General features: G+C 46.4%; 1 protein-coding gene across 27 annotated transcripts in view; it reads left to right on the forward strand.

Annotated features, from left to right (window-relative positions):
• Nucleotides 1-20,600, forward strand: part of LOC120386909 (collagen alpha-1(XXVII) chain B-like) — a 278,660-nt gene that overhangs the window by 184,797 nt on the left and 73,263 nt on the right. For all 27 annotated transcript variants that reach the window (XM_039506933.1, XM_039506934.1, XM_039506924.1 and 24 more), the window contains 4 exons: nt 9,673-9,726; nt 12,828-12,881; nt 13,606-13,659; nt 17,105-17,158. In XM_039506933.1, coding sequence (XP_039362867.1) covers nt 9,673-9,726; nt 12,828-12,881; nt 13,606-13,659; nt 17,105-17,158 — 216 coding nt within the window. The remainder of the gene's footprint in view (nt 1-9,672; nt 9,727-12,827; nt 12,882-13,605; nt 13,660-17,104; nt 17,159-20,600) is intronic.

Below are 20,600 nucleotides of genomic sequence, written 5' to 3' on the forward strand. Positions count from 1 at the left end.
AATGCCGGGAGACGTGGAGGTGTACTGGACAGAGCACTGGACTGAGAATCAGGAGACCTGGGTTTTATTTCCAGTTCTGCCACTGGCCTTGGGCAAGACATGTCCCCTCTCTGTGCCTCAGTTTCCCCATCTGTAAAAACAGGGATAGTGATACTGACTTCCTTTGTAAAGTGCTTTGAGCTCCATTGCTGTATCGTTAATATTACCACCTCCTGCAGCTCACACCAAATGTACTTTACACAACTTTCTTCGGACTCGGGGCTCAATACAGAGAAATTTGATCACTCGCAACCTCCATTGGCTTCAATGAAAGTAGAGAATGCTCACCACTTCCTGATCTATTTATTTATTAATGTTTGAAATAATAAATATTGGGTCCACAAAGAAGAAGCAGAGGTGCTTAGAATAGTCATTTTCAATTTCTTTCAACAAGATCACTCATTTGTTTTTAAACAGTTAAATGGGGCCTATGGGGAGGTAGAGATATAGAGAAAATAAACTGTAAAACAAAATCCTCTTAGTGCACAAACTTCTTCAATCTCTGTAAGTTTCACTTGACTAAAGGAAGAACCTACAGGAACACAAAATGCTGAATTGTATTAGCAGACAATTTAAAAGGGGAAGGTTGATCTTATCATCTAAAACACTGGGCTAGAAGTCAAGTGACCTGGGTTCGTTCTTGCTCTGCTGCCAACAGCTGTGTTAATTTGGGCAACTCCCTTAAACTCTCTGTGCCTCAGTTTCACCCCTGCAGGATGAGAAGGGTAATCCCCACTGCAGGTGGCAGTACGAGGCATAATCAATTTAAAGTGTAAGCTCTTTGGGGCAGGGACAATCTCTTGCTCTCAGTTCTTACTTTGTACAGCTTCTAGAACGTAAGAGCAGTCATACGGGGTCAGGCCAATGGCCCATCCAGCCCAGTATCTTGTCTTCAGACAAGTGCCAGTGCCAGATGCTGCAGAAGAGATGAACCGAACAGGACAATTATTGAGTGTTCTGGCTCAGGGACACCCAGAGCATGGGATTGTGCCCCTGATCACCTTGGCTAATAGCCAGTGACTAACTTATCCTCCATGAACTTCTCATTCTTTTTTTGAACCCAGTTACCTAGAGCCCTGCGTGGACACACAGTTTGTATCCACATCCGATCCACAAAAATGATTGGCATTGGCAGATATCTGTGGATATAGACAGGAGATCTGTGGATTTGCAGAACTCTAGTTCTACGTATGCTGGGCTCTGATATCAATTGAGAACTCTAGGTGCTGTTGTATTGCAAATAATTATGAACGTTTAGAAAGTGCTTTGAGATCCTCAGCTGGAAGATAGTGCAGCAGGACAGAGTATCATGATTATTATTCCTTAAGTCCCTCAAGGCTGACGCTGAATAAAAACTAAAGGCCCCATTCAGTGAAAAGAAAACACAGCTGGCCTCTGCTGATACTGAAGCCAGCACAGGGATCTGAAAGCTGGCTGGACTATTTTTACTCAATTAGTCTCTGTCTAGAAAAAAAATCTGTTTCCTTACCATTTACGTCATTAGAACAAAAACGTCACACCAGGTTTGTGATAAATTACCTCCTTTCCTAGCACACCTTTGTTAGACAATGCTTAGAGTATTTCCTCTCCTCCCCCTCCCACAGGGAGGTCAGGGGCAAGCCAATACTGGGGCTTTTTCTTAGAGCTGTGGTGGTGGGGGGGAAAACTATACCCCAGATTTCCAGCCCATGAAAGATCTGATCTTCCCCAATTTCCTGCCTCTCCCAGGCAAAGGTGCTGTCTGAGAGGCCCCCATAGCTTCAGTGTCAGCGATGAGGCTTTTCAGAGTTGCTGCTAGGCACTCAGTAGCAACTGCCTCTGGTTCGAAGCAGCCAGCGTGATGGTGTGAAATAAGATCACATATACATCTCCTCGCTAGGCTCAAGCACTCTCCTTTCGGGTCCGTCAGTTTAAGCAAACATGGAAGTTTTGGAAAGATTTCCAGTGTTACTTGAGCATTCGCCGGGAGTTTTTAAGACCTGTATGGTGGCCCCTGATTCCTTACATCTCCATTGCAAAGAAACTGATTCAGGAAATTCACTAGAGGTTGCTCTCTGAATGCTGAAAGGTCTCCAGCTGCGCAGCTCCCCACCCCCTCCAGCCTGGATCTGCACGGTTTAACCCTTCCTTGCCAGCAGGTGGAGACAGAAACTGAGTGAGCAAAGACACCACAAGGGCCAAGACGCCAGCCTTCCCCATTCCTTACTGAACTGTGTGAAAACAGGCCCCAGGGACGGGAACTGCCTGAGTGTCCATGCCGGAGGCAGAAACCAAACCATGACGCCACCAGAGGCGAGGAGACACCTGCCTTCCCCCTGCAGGAGACAGAATAACAAACCGGGGGGGGGGGGGGGGGGAAGGTGCCTCGGGGGCAAAGACCCCCTGCCTGCCTTGTGCTGGGGACCATAAAGACTAATGATCAACCATGTCAGCAGGAGCAGCAGGGAGAGCATGAGCGTGACCTATGCTCTTAACAAGGAGCAGATTCTCTTCCAGCAGCAACGTCAGTACCTCCCCTCATCGTTAACAAAAGGATAACTAATCGCCATCTGGTTACGGTGCATCCTGTTGGACATTATGTTCAGCTACTTACCAGTCACATGGGGGAGTAGAGTGATGCTGTACACTTGACCTTTGAAGACCCAACAATGAAGATTCTGTGCCTGTTGCAGACCCCTCTCTAATTATCAGTGTTGTTAAGATTTCTGAGTACTTTGAGGTCAGGACAGCTAACCTAGCTCTTTACTGTCTGGCTTACTCCCATCTCCATCAGTCCCGTGCCTCTGACTTGTATCTAATGCCCTCTGAGAGTCAGTGGCTATCTTCCGCAGGCGTCCCACATCCAGGTACAAATTCCAGTGTAAGGTATTTACGTGGCTCCCACTACCAGAGTATCTGAGCACCTCCGGCTTTAATGTATTTACCTGCACAGCACCTCTTTGGAAGCAGGGCAGTGCTACTATCCCCATTTTACAGAGAGGGAACTGAGACACAAAGATTAAGTGATTTGTCTGAGGTCAAACAGTAAGTCAGTAGCAGAACAGGGAATTGATCCCAAGTCTCCCGAGACCCAGGGTAACACCCTAACCACTGCACCATCATTCCTCTGGGGAACTAGTGCTTCTGAGCTGTGAGGTCCTTTGCTTCCAGGTCTACAGACACTGCAGTGCGGGAATCTTCCTTGCGAGACCAGGTGTTTGGCCAACATGTCAAAATATATCTTTGGTTCAGTGCCCAAAGAGAAGCATGAAAATTCTAAAGCCAGAGGGTGGGGTCTGAGCTTTGGTGTGCAGAGGGTTAAAACCACATAGAAAATTCAATGCAAGTCACGCAGTGCGGGTCAGAGTGGCCTCCCAAATCAGTGATATTTACTGCTTTACTTTCCCTTTCTTTCATCTAAACGGGATTATTGTACATTACCCTCCATTCCTTTCTGCTTCCGTTTGTTTTGTTTTCAGTTCTAACGAACCAGTAAAACACCAGGGGCCAGTGATTGGTTCCTGCTGGCGGGCGCTCTGTGCCTGGGAGCACGTGCTCACGCTGAGCTGTACTGTCGGTTGGGTTTTTCAAATGGTGCATGATTCATTGCCGAGCTGCAGCAAAGGGGACAAGCTTAATTGTAACAGGGCTGCATGATAAGCCAGGACATACTGAACTCCTCATCCGATGTAAATGTTTTACATTCTTTATTGGTAACTGTGGGACTTTATCCATGCAGCCACTGCTGCTGGGATTTCATGTGCATTATTACACATGGTCCTTGAAGTTGTGTGTGTTGCTGTGTTCGATTTCATGGCAGTTGCTGGGAGGTTGGAAAAATATTTTTACACAGGGTCCATTTTGTAGCAGTGACAGCAATCTAGGTCTACATTTCTCCCATGGATATGCTGGTCAGTATCTGCCATCATTGGCTCTTTTGGTAATATTTTAAGGCATGTATTGTTGTTTCCTGTGTTCTGTTAAGTATGTCTATCACATTTTGGCCAGCAAGGAGCATTGTGAGCCAAGCCCCCATAGTGATTTCACATTACCCGATGAACTCAGTGGGACTTTGTTCTGCCTAGACACAACTGTGGTGTTTGTATATGCTTTCAAAAGTCTCTCTCAGGCTAAAGTTAGCTCATCATAGAACAGATTTAAACATTTTATTAAAGTTAATGTTTAAAATTAAATATACACAAGTTAAGAGGGAAGGTACTGTACAGCTGGGGTCATGCTTGAGTTATGGGGGATCACAGGTATCGGTTGCAAGGCTGAAGAGATACATACATATCACATAACCAGCATAGAACCAGATTGGGGTGCAAGAGTTTTTAAAGTGTCAGTGGATAAGTGGGCTCGGGTATGCCACCCATGGACTGTATAAGGAGTCCAAGTCAGTATAGGTGTAGTGAATAAGTACATGGGTGGGGTGCGTCCCTTGGTTCATCAGGGAAGGAAGTGGGTTATTTCCCTGGTCGGCGGTCTCAATTACTCAATGTGGTATTGACGGTGTCCTGTGATGTGTTCCATATAAATGTCTCTTGACTACCTGATGGTGTCGGACACTATGAGCTGTCTCATGAGCTGGGCGTAGCGTCAACCAACTCTGCATGCTTTCAGAAGCGGCTCGTTGTGGGGGTCCCACAAGCCCAGGGCTCCCATGATCAGGGCATGTATCTGAACCTCATAGCCCTGGGTTCTCAGGGTCTCGGCCAGCAGGGTGTACTTCAACACCTTCCGTGCTCGGGCCTCATGGAAGGCCGGTAACCTGTTTTCAAATGGCACCGTGACATCTACCATGAGGATCTTCTTTTTTTCTGCATCCATTACGACGATGTCGGGTCGCAGTCTGCTGTCTGTCCCGGGGATGACCGAATCGAGGGTGATCTTCCCCAGGAATGGCGTGATGGCTTTCACCAGCTGGTTCTGGATGGTGTTATGGTGGTGCCGCCAGGCTCCAGAGTGCTGTTTGCATCCACATAGGACATGGGGCAGGGTCTCATTTAATACACTGGCTGCAAAAGCCAGAGGGACACCTGTGCTGAAAGTGATCTTCACCACTGGTTCTTCTGCTTCTTCTGTCTAGCTATGTTGCTACACACAGTCCTCTTGTTACTACGTTCACATGAAGCAATGATGTCTTCCCTTGAGTTGTAAATGAGAACATATGCCCCCCAGTGTAGAGATCTCTCTACATCTCTTACTGGAGCTAGATGCTATACTAAGAGCCAACCCTCATTACTTCCCCCATTCTGCCACAAAAAGTAGAGGGTGAAGCGTTTGTCTCCTGCCTGCTTGTATTTGCAATGTATGTGCTAATGCATCCGCCACTCCTGGTGGTTGAGATGATGAACTTGTGATGGAAATAGGATCCCATGGGGACATATTGTTCGTACTCTGCTTTGAACTCTTTATTCAAGGTTAATGCTCAGTTTCTGTTCCAATAACCTATCACTGTAGCACTAAAATTGCTCACATCAGGAGGCCTGGACACAGAAAATGTATCACATTTCTTTCACACTTTCCAACCAGCTGACCCAGCTAGTGGCTTCCTCAGTTTTCTCAGTCTTGCCATCCTATTAAGTTCTTTCCATAAAGACTTCCCATTATGTAAACTGGTGCTCCATGGTGGGCATCCATTTTGACATGGAAGGCTATATACCCAACCCTTAGGAAATATTCTAAAATGGCCTTGATTTCAACAGTATCAATAGCTTTGTTCATTGCAGGTGCCTATAATGTTGTGTGGGACACACTTTAATTAGTCTCTGAATTTCATATGCCTTTTCACCTGTGAGAGAAGGTGAAGCTCTGAAATCACGGGGTTTTCAAGGAAACTGAGAAACATTTGACTTTTTACCTTTTACGGTGGCTTTCAGCCTATGTGCTTCTTCATTTAAGTTGTTTGATCATTCTACCCTGTGCTAGAAGACCAGCCTTTGTGTTTATGGCCTTATGTCCAAGCTCTGAAAATAACTAATAGTTATCAACTATGTATTTATACCTGGGTCTGATTGAAAAGATAATTGATCCATTGACTGTGCCACCTAGTGGTCAGATATTGTCACATCTTTACCTTCTCCACCACTTTGTCCCTGCGTTGAACAGTTCAGTCTTTTTCTTAATTGGCCATTAGGATAAACACAGTTTCACCTTTCTATGTCTCATAGTGTGGGTGTTGGGTATTTCTTTCTGATATTCATCCTGGCACAGTAGGATTCCTTCAGTTACTTGAACCAGGGTATCGCTGGGAGCATTTTAAAATTCTCGCAGAAGAGGATGCTGGCTCTTCTGCGAGGTGCTGATTCAACAGCCTGGAAACAACGTCAAGCTTGAGTTCCAGGCTTTCTTCTGAGTCCAGCTGTGAGTGGTGGTGGTTTGTTTGTATTGCAGTCGTGCATTAGAACCCTGGTCTCGAACCAGGGTCCCACTGTGCAAAGCTCCCAGAACAAAGAGCTGAGCCAAAGAGCTTACAATACAAGCATTCAGTCCGCAGCCTGCTTTCTTGTGATCACTGAGAATGCAAGTTCCCAAAGTTGCACTGAGCTTGCCCCCCGTCCCTAGTAAAACAATACATGTACAATCAGTTTGTGTTTCCTTCCATCCTCCAAGGAGCTGCAGGAACAGCTGGCAACATCCTGCTTCCAAGGGAGTAGCTGTGCATCCTGGAGGGTAGGCATCTTTTGGGATTGGCCTGGGTTTGCATCATGACGTGATCGCATCTCAGTCTCCTGGCAAGTCATTGTTGTGTACTGCTGGACAAATTGCTAAAGGTGGCATCTCACTCCAAGCTTAATCACTTCTGATATGCTCTTCACCTTTCCAGCTGGCTCCTTAACAACCCACTTTCAAGGAGACATCACTCCCAGTCCCAGACCGTGATGAACAATTGCACCGACCAGCCAAGTGAATGAGAACGTCGGGAAGAGCGTGTGTGTTTGACCTCTGGCTCTGCCTAGAGATTGGCCTGACTGAATGTAATCCAAGGTCAGATGTTCCCATACAGGCTCATCTCTGCACCTCAGGAAGGAGTTCCTGTGGCAGCTACTCTCGTTGCATTTAAAAGAATATAGCCCATGGAGGCATTCGGGGTAATCAGCAGCAGTCAGTGGAGAGACCCCTGTAGTGTTAGACGTCTCTGAATAGCCACAGTACTGAGTCTCATACACAGGCACAACTAGGGCTCTTCTTCCTTAGTACATGGCCTGGCTCTTTTTGCCCCTCTCTCTCTCTCCTGGACGTGACTCTGTGGAGGGTGATAACTTTTGGCTCCTGTGGAAGTTGCATAACCTGTAAGCTGACTGCATTGACTGTGATTTGTAACCAGGTGGTATCACTTGATGCTCTAGCAGTGTGCAAATGTAAACTGACCTGTGAAGAGTGAGAGATTGTAGATATCTGCCGTTGCTTGCTGGAGACAGAAACCAAGCTGCACTGAGAAAAGATCTATTGCAGAAGCAGAGCCCACCTGCCTTTCCTCTGCTGGGAATGAAGGGTTTGAAACATTGACAGGAGATCTGAAAATGCCCCATTCCATCAAAGTGGAATTTACAGGGGTGGAAAAACACAGTGATTTTTTTCCCCTGACATTTCATTAGAATATTTTTAAACATAAAATAAAAGTGTGTGCCTTGAGGGGGGAGGGTGTTATAAATAAGCCTTGTGAATAAAATAGAGTGACTCTTCCCTCCCCCACACACTTTGAAATGTACCCTGGGTTGCTGTGAGTTAACCCTGACATGGATCCTGCCAGGACAGTGTTCCCAAATAACCCTCTTCAAACTCACCTGACAACACCAGCCTGAACATTTGGGGAGACTGCCTTTGATTTAATAATACTTCAAATGTACATAGCGTTTGGCACCTGCACGTGTGACAGTGCTTCACGAAGGCGGGGAAGTATGGGGGCTAGCTGGGGAAACTGAAACAGTAGTTAAGTGACTACTGCCCAGGTTTGCATAACGAGGCAGCAGCAGCAGAGCTAGGAACAGAACTCAGGTCTCCTGGCTCTGTTCACTGGCGCATGCTGCCTCCTTAACATGTTCCTGAATACAGTCAGGATGGTTCTGGAACTTTTGAAGTTCATATCTGGATCTGATGTGTGTCTGGCCTCTGTTCTCATAATGGATCAAACCAAAACCCCAGATCAAAACAGCCTTGAACTTTAAATTTGGATGGGATGAGGACAAAGGACTAAAGAAAGCTCTTGTCGAGCTGCATTGGGACTGTCCACTGCTCTCTTTGTGAACCCCATCTCGAAGTGCAGAATTTCCGGAATGGACCAGTTTGGGGTTTTTTTGTTCCTCCTCTCTTTACTGGCTTAGAAAATCCCCATTTTTTTTAAAGTCTCTCCCAGCACCCTATGGCTTCCTTTTCCAAATGTCTCAGCTCTGTGGACCAGGCATGAGTATGGGGCGAGAGATCGGAGAGTCTCAAATTCACAAAGCAGTTTTAAGCTCCACAGAGGCATCCCTAAACCGCCAAACTCCAAGAGTCCACCTAACAACACATTAGGGATCTGTCCAATGAGCTCAGTTAGAATGGTCTGACACTGATCTGCCAGACTTGCTCAGCAACCGCCTCTCAGTAGCAGCCAAGGCGCGCTCTATAGCCATACAAGCTGGACCGTAGCTTTCATTCACACCACAGATGCCAGCTATTGGCAGGTTGTGAAGTGGTTCAACATGAGATTAATCCTTTCAGTTATGGGTTCTGAAAAAGGACACAGTAACAAAGCTTGCCAGGATGAGGAACAAGGTGGTTAGCTGCTCCAACAGCCCTGCAATAAGAGAGAAAATAGAGTGTTCCATTTAAAGCAAACCCACTAGAAAAATTTCCTTCAGTTTCTAAAGTTTTATTGAGTTGGGAGGGTCTATTTTACTCAGACAATGTGAACAGCTTCTCAAGAATTTTCAGTTTATACCTTCATACTGTAGCCATTTTTTTTCTTCATGATTAAAAGCCATTCTGTTTGTTTCTTTATCATCCCAAATGATGATCATTCCCAAAATCTTGTGTCTGGGTTTGTTTTTCAAGAAGGCTTCTGATTAGTGTGACAAATCTACTGTTCTGTTAACCCGTCCAATTGCATCTGCTCTAGCTTTTATTCTCTATAAATATCCCAACCATGCTGCTCCTAGAATGGCAACACTAGTCAGACAGGGCTCCAAGCAGCTGCTGACTTTTTAATCCTAACTAACCCAGAGACATGTCTGCGCAATATGATGGTTAAAATGCTGATGGTCACCAGAGTCTTTTCTATATTGGCTCTTCCCCCACTGATATCCCCAGCAGAATTGTGCTTACAGAAGCAAAAGTCGGGAAACGTTAGCAACATAAAACCCTCCATAAACTAGGCCTCTCTGTCGAACGCTGTTGGCTGAGTCAGTAATTTGTTCCTGGTATTGTGTTTTGTGGCTCTCGTAGATGCTAGCATTGAAGTTCCAACTGTCTCATAAAGCAGAAACATCTGGTTGAATTAGGGACTCCTATGTCTGGGAGCACCGCTATCCTCTCGAGTAGCCAATAAGAACTACTGAACAGCGTACAAAGGACACGGGGCTAATTCCACTAGCAAGGAAAATCAAATACATTGTTTACTCTCTATGGAAATAAAGCAGAAAATTAATTGCACTCTTCTGTTCTCCTCAGGGTCTGATGGGTTTCATCGGTCCAGTCGGGGAACCTGGAATAGTGGGAGAGAAGGTAGGAATGGTTTGCAAACAAATTGGCTATTATTTTTTGGGAAGAGAGCAAAGAGAGTATGTGACATTATTTAATGTAACAGTTTAGATTTCTTAACTCAAAATGTGGTGAAGAATGTTGCAATTTCAAGATGTGATGAGTTAGCCTTGTGCCAGTCAGAAACTTACGTTCTACTTCACTTGAGGGATTGCCACTCGTTCCTCCTTTAAAGGGACAGTCATGAATTTTTTTGAACATAGGAATTATTGCCAGGGCAGGAGGGGAGTTTCGCTCATTCATTCATAGTCTTGTGAGAAGCCCATAAATAACATTCCCAACGGTCTTTTCCCCTTTTCTCTCTGGCAAATGTTGCCTCCCCTCCCAAGCCTGTGATTCAAAGAGAGGTTGAGCTTTACCAGGCTTTGAGAGCTCATCTCATTAATGCACCAGCATCACTGATCACGTCACTGCATCTCTGGGAATGTGAGGCCCAGTCCTTCACTCCGTACCTCGGACAAAGCAGAAGCAAATGAGAGTGCAGCTTGCAAACTGATCCCTGCATTGCATATCCCTGTGCCCATGCACAGTTCCCCATGAATGCCACAGGATCGGGGCGTGAGCAAGGCCTTCAGGATTTGTTAGTGAATCTCAGATGCAAAGGGATCACAGTACTGTAGATATGGAACTAAGCAGATGCCAATCTTAACACCATTTACATTAATTAGATATAGAACATGGACGGTGCATAAACAGTAGACAGAGTTGAAGTTCTCTTTGTTGTCAGCAAGACAGTGTTGTTGCACTGCACACTTTAGTAATGCTAACACCTTCTAGCATGCTAGCAGTCCAGCCCTATGGTTAATACAAATATAAAATGGTACATTATACTGTACCCTCCGCCCTTTTCATGATTGTCCCAGAGGACAAAAGTCTGAGGAGCAAAGTTGTGGTGTCAGGACATCATTCTGTTTATGTTGTGTTGTCTTGGAACAAACTTTATTCCTTATATTACGCTAAAACCTAGAGACTCCACTGTGCTAGGTGTTGTGCATATAGTGTATGAAACAATCCTAGCCTAAAAAGAGTTTACAGTTGAAATGGGCATGGCAGACAAAGGGTGGAAGAAATTACATGTTAACTTCATTTTATAGAAAGGGAACTGAGGCACAGATTAAGTGACTTGCCCAAGGTTACACAGAAAGTCTGTGGAAGAGCCAGAAATTAAACCCAGGTATGCTGAGTTCCAGTCGAGTGTGTGAATTACAAAACCAACCTTCATGGTGGAATTCAACATTTGTAATATGATGATGTTACATCAGTGTCAGGACAAACTCAGGCTGTCTTATGAAAATCTGCACTAGGAAATCCTCAGTGCAGCTGAAATTTGTACCAGATCTTTTCTTCTCCCCCAAGGCAAATTTACAGATAACAAAAGTGACTATCATCACATCAAAGCCTTAGCCATAATTCCAGCTGGCATTGCATCTTAGAGCTTACTGTGTTACTGTGCACTAAATGAAGTGGGAAATATGCTTTCATTTAACATAGCTGTGTCAGCACTCTCCATCCAGAAAGCTGCAAAACGTAATGCTGAAGCAAACAGAATCAAACTACTGTCAAAGAGAACAATGTAGCTAACAGGTCTTTAATAAAATCCATACATTGAGAAAGAAAGCTTGCCATTATCAATTGATTCACAAGGTCCAGCTAGTGACAACAGCCTCTTTGGATTTGTTTTTAATAGATATTTAGAATCCAGGAGTCATTTTCCCAGTATAGTCTAACTATTGGAAGGCAGGTCAGATTCTGGGTGTAATATACTTGGCAGTATGTTTGTAACTCCTCCTCCTCCCCCTGAACCCGCTAGTGTGCACACGTACACTGTGAATTCAGGTGTGTGTTACCAGTTGAGGACCATAGAGTCACTGAAGGTGTTGCCAATCCATCCAGGCAGGAATAATTGTAAACCTATTGTTAGAACTGTAGATCAAACATCACTTCACTGTAGATTCAGGCAGAAGTACAACGATGCAGTATTGATAAAGAGTTATAACTCACCTATAAGACGCCTGGCTTTCTGTATCTCCAAAGATCATGACATGGAGGAGCCAAGGATATATTGAACAGAGGTGACACGTCTCTGTGTGGTAACATAAACCTCTAAGATTAAGATTTGCCTCAATTTTTGCTGCTGTCTTGAGACACCTTTAAAAAAAAAAATAGCCTGGTTTTATAGGACAGATGTTCAGCCCCTTCTGACCATAAGACCCCTTTAAGGTGTCTCAAGTTGGACTCTTCAAAAACATAGGCACCCAAAATTATTATTTATTATTTGTACTGTGGTGGTTCATGGACCAGAAACCCCTGATGCTAGGTGCTGTACAAACAATGAACAAAAAGATGGGCCCTGCCCCAAAATGCTTGCAATCTACTTTTGCAAATTTTGGACTTAATTTCCAAACATGTTCTCAACACTAATAGTGACACCTATTCAGAATCGCCACCAAAGCTCCACAGCTTTCAGGACCACGCTGCTCCAAACACAGCAATATGCAGTGAGGGTGAGACTCCCGAAGGGATAGCAGATAAGAGGGGGAGGTATGGAGATACCTTCCTGGGTTCTGTTCCCAGCTCTGCTATGGACAATTATGGGACCTTGAGTGAGTCATTTTCATTTCCTGTGCCTCAACTTCCCCATCTTTTCAATGGAGATCATGAAAACCCACCTCTCGGGGGCGCTGAGAATTGATGAAACTGCTGTATGCTGCTTTGAGATGCTACAGACGTGTGGCCAATGGTGAATTTCTTACTGTGATTTTTTTTTGGTGGGAAATCAGCAGCTGTAACCTGATGGCCTCTTGGCACTAAACAGTCATTTCAGATGACAAACCAGGGGCCACTGTTCAGTCCACTCGCTGCTACAGTATCAGAAGGGAGAAGCTGTCAAGCTCAGCGCTATTAATGGGCTATTGCAACTTCACATGAGTTCACAGCAGCAGGAGCAGTTGAGACAATTTGTGGATGCATCATGATTTTCAACTGCAGTATTGTCCCACCGATTAGCTCATAATGCTCATTAACAAAATTACTTGCTGTGCTTTGTGTGCCATTGTCTTTCTTAGGGTGACCGAGGCACAATCGGAGCACCGGGCCCACCGGGAGTCAAGGGGTCGATGGTAAGGAGTAAGTCTGCATTCTCTCGCTCACCCTCTGACTAATGGCCTCCCCATCTCTCACGGTTCCATGGTAAATTACAGCTCCGCCCAGTCTGTTGGCTAAACCCTGATAGCTCCAAATTTTTCCTGCCTGTGTGGAGATGGGATGGGCATTTGACTGACTGATATCAAACTATAAACGCTCCCACCCATCCACCTTAGCAGGATTATCCACACTGGCCACTCTGTTTACACCTCAGTCCGTTCCCTCTTTGAAAGCGTGAGAGCACAGTGGTGCTTTTCAGCATGTCCTGCAGGTCAGCAAACATGGGGTCTGTTTCATGAGGCAAAAATAACTTAACCACTAGTACGCTGCAATATCTGAAGTGCTGCCTGATGGAAAGGTGTAGTCTAGTTGTCTGAGGGCCAGGAACTCCTGGATTCCCATCTTGCCTCTGACACTAGCTCCTTTTGTGCCCTGGGCCAAGACTTTAAAAGCCAGAAGTTCAAACCTGCTCAGTCCCCAATAGTTTGAGCTCTTTTGAAAATCTGGGTCCAACTGTGGGTGCTGAGCCTTGAAAACCTGGCCCTCAGCTCTTTTACCCGAGCAGAAGTTGGTTGAGCTGGCAAGTGACTGATGCTGCCCTAGCTTCTATCACCCCCTGCTCTTCCCACGGAAAAAGGAAGTAGGGGAAGATTTCCAGAGAACGCCTGCCATGTGTCGTCATCTTCCTTTGTCTTTTAGGGGCATCCCGGGACGCCTGGAGGAATTGGTTTCTCAGGAGCTCCTGGACCACCAGTAAGTAAAGCCTAGTCATCTTGTAACTAGTGGGAAAGAAAGTCAGCGTCTCATATACCTGGTGCCATGGGTCAGACCCAAGGCAGTCCTCTTCCAGTTGGCACTGGGTTTGAATGGCAATTTGTGAATGAGAGACCCTGGTGAAGAGATGGTACATGGGAGATCAAGAGGGGGTGGCATGGAAAGCGATGCTAAAATGGGCCAATGGTGAGGAGATGAGACAAAGGAGAGCTCTGAGCCGGTACAAGAGTCCCACACCCCCACAGAGCAGCTTTCAGGGCCAGGGCCCTTGTAAGTGTAAATACAGTCCAAGGGGCTGGTGCTGAGCACCTCCAGCCCTGGGCTGAGAGCACACAGTTCATTGCAGCAGCCACCCCCCCTTGCTCTGGGCCCCGATTCAGCAAACATGCGGAAGGAGGTTTGCTGAAGCTCCCAGAAGCATCCCACTGTCTCGCTGAGAGAGATCGTGCCAAATGGCTTATTTGGACTCTTGCTGGCAAGCATCTGCTTCAGCTCTTAATGGGGAATGTGGTCAGGAGAAATGCAAGGCTTGGCGAAGTGTCCGATATTTGCTTGTTTTCTTACCGTGGTGAACTCATCTGGCATTTGTTTAGCACACGGGTAGGCAGCCTTCGGCACGCGAGCTGATTTTCAGTGGCATTCACACTGCCCGGGTCCTGGCAACTGGTCCTGGAAGCTCTGCATTTTAATTGAATTTTAAATGAAGTTTCTTAAACATTTTAAGAACCTTATTTACTTTACATACAACAATAGTTTAGTTATATATTATAGACTTATAGAAAGAGACCTTCTAAAAATGTTAAAATGTATGACTGGCATGCGAAACCTTAAATTAGAGTGAATAAATGAAGATTCGGCACAGCACTTCTGAAAGGTTGCTGACCCCTGGTTTAGCATGTCTCCAAGACTCATGGGTATCCGAAAACCAGCTCACCCAATAAGGCAGCAGAGCAGTGTGTGTTTAGCAGCTGTGATCATTGCATTAAGCTGGCTGTCAGTGATAACGTTGCAAGTGTTCACATAGTGACCATCAGAGTTTGCTGCAGAGTCTCCACCACCACAGTACCACTACCTAGCGGCTCTGGCTCATAAGTCCCCTGAGGTTTGGAGGAGGATTTAAGCATCCTTGGAAGGCAACAGAGGCTCTGGATCCCCGGGGGTCCTAACTTTTGCCGCTCGTTGCTGTCTAATGTACTGGGCCAAAACCCTGCATCCAACCCCTGAGCATTTAGATGGGCCCTGTGCTCATTAGTTAAAGGCATTACCCAAGGGATCCCTCTGTGCTCACTTGGTTCCCAGCAAGGCAGGGAGCTGTCCTGCTGCTGCTTTGGAGCCCCGTGCTCGAATAGGCACTTGTGCAATATACACAGCAGCTGGCCCCCGTCGGGCCCTTTATCTGGAAGAGTGACTCTACTAAGGCAGCAGCTGAGAGAGGAGCAAGGGGTGGATTTTAGTCTGGGGTGAGTGGCGTGAGGTTGGCTGGTGCCTGTGCTGGGCCGAAGGCCGAACTGCCCTGCAGGAGGGTAGGCTGTAGCTGGTTGGAAGGAGCCGGGAGGCAGTTGTAGGGGGAGGAGGGGAGTGCGGGAACAGATTTTCCCGCTATGTATGTGAATTTTCACTAGCTGGTTAATTGTTTTGTGCTGGGAGTCGGATTTCTGTGGTGAAATGCCCAGTCGGTGCCAAGGGTTTATCTTCTGGAGGCTTACGACAGCCGTGCCCCCTCAGAGAGAGTTCACAGATCCTGCTGGTCGCTCTCCCTGCCAGCTGCAGACAGCTGGTGCCTGGTCTCCAGCCATTTAAGACTCTCTGCGGTAGCATGACGTGGGAGTAGTCTGACTAATACAGACTAACACGGCTACCACTCTGAAACCTGTCTCTAGATGTGTGTCCCTAGGACTGAAATTAAAGAACTGCCCCCAGGTTATCAGAAGGGTCGACCTGCAGCATTGAGGGGAAGGCCTGGGAAATCACACAGGGTAAACCAGAGGGGCAGTGCAGGCCATGCAGCCAACTCAACAGCCCCCCTGCAGTTAGAGGATACAATGGCTCAAGGTAGCCCTCAACAGTGCGCTGCTCACTGGTCCTCTGAGCAGCGCTGCACTTGCCATGACAGCAGTGTCTGCATTGTGGGTGGGACATTGGCTATCCCTTTAGCCAGCAGACCATGCACCTTTGAGCAACAGTGCCCAGGCCAGTGCATTAGCCAGGTGTACTTCCTTGTGTTCTCCTGAGCACTGGCAGGCAGTCCTGCCTGGCTGCATCTGTGTGGGGGATTGAAGGAGAAAGAAGTCCATACGTTCTGTCTCTTCTTCATCTGTCACAAGAGGGCAGGATCTACAATAGCCTCCTAGCAAAGAGCTGCCAATTGCGGAGGGGTCCGATTGTGCTGCCCTTAGTGACACAGGGTAGCACGTGACATCACAAGTAGCACCATGGAAACCAATGGGGCAGCTTGCAGAGTAAGGTGCTACTCAGCAGAAGGGCAGCACAGTCTTACCTGATGGAAGCAGCATGCGTCTCTGGAGTCCTTGGAGTGAGATTCGCTGCATTGGCGCATCCTGAGGCGGGTAGCTCTATAACCTCCTCCAATAACTTGTTTTCCTCCTGGAAAATAACCAGCAGATTCATCCAGATGAAATGTTTTCTCCAAACAGGCAATTTTGTTTCTTAAATTGAAGTCCTATTTAGGTAAGCCAGTTTCCCAGCAAAGCCAGGAAATAAAATCAAATTATCTCCTCATATAAATCCATACTTACTAATGCCACTGCTGCAGCTCATTTCACCTCCAAACAATCTTTTATTTACTTTTTAAGCAAAACCCATGGCATTTATATATTTATTTCATTGTTTGTTCTCAGCAGCAAACATTTCTAAAGGCCAGAGCAGCTCACTGAGCCTCAGCAGAATTGGTGATGGGCTAACCCTACAAGGGGTCAGTAACAGAGGTATAGCTAACAGATAGGAAACCGTCCTCAACTGCGACCCATCCAGGCTTGTAAATTCCTCACCATCCCCCACTTCTGGTTCTTCTCATGCTTTAATACACAGGCTCAGTAATAAGTTACAAAGTTAGGTTAGTTCAACGTCCCCCATTTCCCTGAAAAGATTTAGCTCTTTGGAATTTTAAGTGGGGAACTCATTATCCAATAGAATGTTACTCCCTGCAAAGGATTTGTTTTTCCTACATTGTTTGGGATGGGCAAGGACTTCTGGGGTAGGACTTTACAAATCCCAACAGAGTACACCATTTTAATTTGTGGCAATGATCAGAAAAGGGACCCCTTTTCTGCAGATGTGCAGCTGACACATCTGCTCTTTGTGTGTCACGGTCATCTTCTCATCCAGCAGCTACTTTTTTGTTGTTGTTGTTTGGTTCCTGTGTGTTCTTATTTTGTCTTCAATTTGTTTCCTTTTCTTGTTGTAGGGCCCTGCTGGAGTCCGGGGACCCCCAGGTATAAGAGGAGCAAAAGGCCGTCGGGTAAGCAGTTACTAACTTAGTAACGATTCTTACAACTCTCCGCTCTGACCTTTTGATGTAGAAATTTAGGTGGCTAGTTCCTTGGAATAAAGACAACTAAGGGCTGGAGATGGGCTCAGGATGGTGGGATGTTGCTCTTGATGGTGAGTTACTGAGTGTCGAGGAGGAAAGCGGCTGTTACGTCAGTGAGAGAGGTTTCTTAAAGAAGAGGTGAATGCAAGTAAAATATATAAAGGGCTTTGTTAGCCTAGAGGTCAGTGGCTTGGCATGGCATTTCCGAGAAAGCCAAGAACCTAAAATGTGCTCATCATGTTTTCCTGCTAGCTACAGTGCCACATAGGGATGATGGGCACAGTTGGTGAAGATGTGGGTCGAGTCCAGTGATGCAGGATTTCAGCAAGGGATAAAAGCTGTAGCTAAAAGACCAGAGACACTGCCTTCATTTTCCTGGGGGGTTGGGGAGGAAGAGCTGAGAGGGGCAGTGTGTAGTGATTTAACTGAAGGATGATAAAGATTGTCTCAGTGTGCTGTCATGACTGCAGGCACTTAACTCCAGCTGTGAAATTAGTTGCCACAAAGTATTACCAAAGTACAGAGCACCAGCAAGGCAGAAAAATAGAGACTCGGGCAGAGTAACAATAAGGCAAGTGCATCTCCTGCGTTCCAGATTCCTTCCATTTTAGTCTACTTGGTTTAGTCTCATTCGTTAGCTAGGTTCTGCAGTGGTGGTGAGGAAGATGCGTTTGGAGTCATGCTCTAATTGGAGTATAAGTTCTTTGGGGCTGGATCTATGACTTACCATGTTCTTGGACACAACGGGTCCCAATTCTGATCGCGGCCTTTACATGCTACCACAATACAAAGGGAGACGTGAATTCCTATTCTCGCTTTGGATAGCCGTCACCTGGGAGTTGAGACTGGCTAGTGATATAAAATAGCATCACTTGTTGTAGCAGAAATGCATATTACGTAGCATAAATATTTCTGAAAGCTCCATATACCAGTTAGGAAATTAGAACTTGCTCTTCCTGCTCATGTTGAATGAAAGTCAGTTCGGGCTTAGATTGATTTTCCTTGTCCAGTTGATGTGTCCAAAGCATTAGCAGTGAGTGATTGGATGCGTTTTTTGTTGAAGACCCCAAGAACATAATACATCACATCACTGTAAGGTCTTCCTTCCAAGGATCTTAAAAGGTTTGTTTTCATATATTTCAGTCTAGGTCTGGAGTAACCCTAAATTCTACTTCCTCCCCACAGCCCACACTCCTATGCCATTCTCTGTAGCAACGCCTGCTTGGAGAATGTAGGACAGCAAGCACTCGTGGGCATTTCCCTATGCCATAGCTAATCTGTTCCCCAGGCAGCTGGGATGGGATCACCTGATTAGAAAGTTTTATAACCACAGGGCTATGTCACCTTGAATTGTTTTCAGTTTTAAAAGCACTGCTAGAAGGACATCAAATAATGCCCCACCCGGCAGATATGTCATGATGTTTAATTTTTTGTCTTTGGCTGGGAAAACTAGCTTCCTTTTCCCCTACCCTTGCATTAAGGCAGGGCCGGCTTTAGCAAGTGCGGGGCCCGATTCCTGGGGGCGGCGCTCCCAGTCTTCGCCAGCACTTTGGATTGCCAGCCGGGAGAGCGGGGCCATGGGGCTGCCGTGCTCCGGCCAAAGCTCCAGCTGGGGCCGTGGGGCTTGCCGCGCTCCGGCCGGTGCTCTGGCTAGGGGAGCGGGGCTGCCAAAGGCCCCAGCAGAGCTGGCCGCTGCCAGGGTGAGTGTCTAAAAAAAAAAAAAAAAGGCCCCTAAGGCGCGGGACCCTCTTAGGCGATGGGGCCTGATTCCAGGGAATCGTGCGAATCGACCTAAAGCCGGCCCTGCATTAAGGGAAGCCCTAGTGTTGTAATTCCTGCACTCCTCCTCTCTGAAGAGTTCTCTCGGGAGCTGGGGAGTCTCTGTGTTACATAGTGTGAATTAACGGGATTGGTCAGCAAATCCGTGAGCATGACTAATGAGGAACTGAAGACATGGATTCCAAGGAAGGTTGTGAATGAATCTGGGAATTACCTCGATGAAAGACTGCAGAGCAGATCTGAATGAACAATGACATGTGAATGAGCCCCACCCTGCCGCCCGCCCAGGCTCCACAGATATTCCTTGGAGAACATCAAAGAGTCTCATTGGGATGTAAATCTTCAGTGCCCTGATCCATATAAGGGCAGAAAAGGGATCCAAGTGCCTGCCTCTCTCTCTCTCAGCTTCCAATTCTGGAACGCCAACCCCATTCCATGGAGCCAAGTCAGTTCTTTCAGCAGCCAGCTGTGTGCAACTGTGCTACTTGGCTCTTTGTTTGCATAAGGCTCAGACTCACACAGGATTTCGTTGTGGTTCTTACGTTCTAGCTGGACTAGAGGAATCAGGCCACTGGGAGAAAAAACCACCAGCTTTTACCTTCTCTGCTGCCCTGATGCTGTCAGAGCTGAATAAGGGGATATTTAGCGTCTTACAGGGTGAAACACCGTTTTTTAAGCAAGTGGAACTAGAGTGGCTAATGGTTTATTTACTGTTTAAAATGTCCAGTGGGAGGTTTTTCCTGCTGTGGAGGAAGAGAAGGATTCTAGAATGGATTCAGCTTTTAAAAGGGCTGGACTTGCTCGGGGGATAAGCTGTGGAGTGGATGAGACCTTGTCTTCAGGCCCAAGCCGCTGTGTTAATATATTAAATTATTATCTTGGAAGAAAGACCAAGGGCAGGAAACCATTGCTCTGTTAGAGTGGGAACTACCCCTTTCTAAAGGTGAAACTAACCCCAGTGGTGTTAGAGGCCACCTTGCTGGAGCTAGACAAGGAGGAAGCAAGGGAGTATCAGTCTCTCTGGTGCGATACAACAGGAAGACAGTTAACTTCTGCAAATGCACTACCACTAGCGCTCTCCCTTCCCAGAACGACGTACCATATGTTATAGAAATTTCATTTGGCATCACTGGGCTGCATTTCCTCTCCAGATGTCAAACCCAGCAGCCCCCAGACCAGTTGGTTTCTCCTTTATGTTCCTGCGTTCGGGAATTCCACTCGTGCCTGAGGAAACCCAGACTTCAGACCACATCAAAGTACCAAGGACTAACAATGACAACACAGCCCTGCCGAAAGTCACTCTAAACCAGGGAGTGCTGGTGGAGGGAGATGAGGAGCCAGTATCAAGTGAAGAAGCTGTGTTGATGTCTTGATCTCTAGTACAGGCCCTTGTAGCAGTACTTCTGTATCAGCTAGATGTCAAATTATTAGGGTGCTGCATTTGAAGCCAGTGTCTGCTGGTGCTCTGCAGCTAACTTAACTACTCACACCCTTCACTGATCTTTCCTTTTCAAACCAGTTCTTTAGTAGCATATAGGTTGTTATATTTCTTTTATGGACAATACCTAAATAATCTGATAGAGATTAAATC

Source organism: Mauremys reevesii, linkage group 19 (genome assembly GCF_016161935.1).
Source record: "Mauremys reevesii isolate NIE-2019 linkage group 19, ASM1616193v1, whole genome shotgun sequence".
NCBI lineage: Eukaryota > Metazoa > Chordata > Testudines > Geoemydidae > Mauremys > Mauremys reevesii.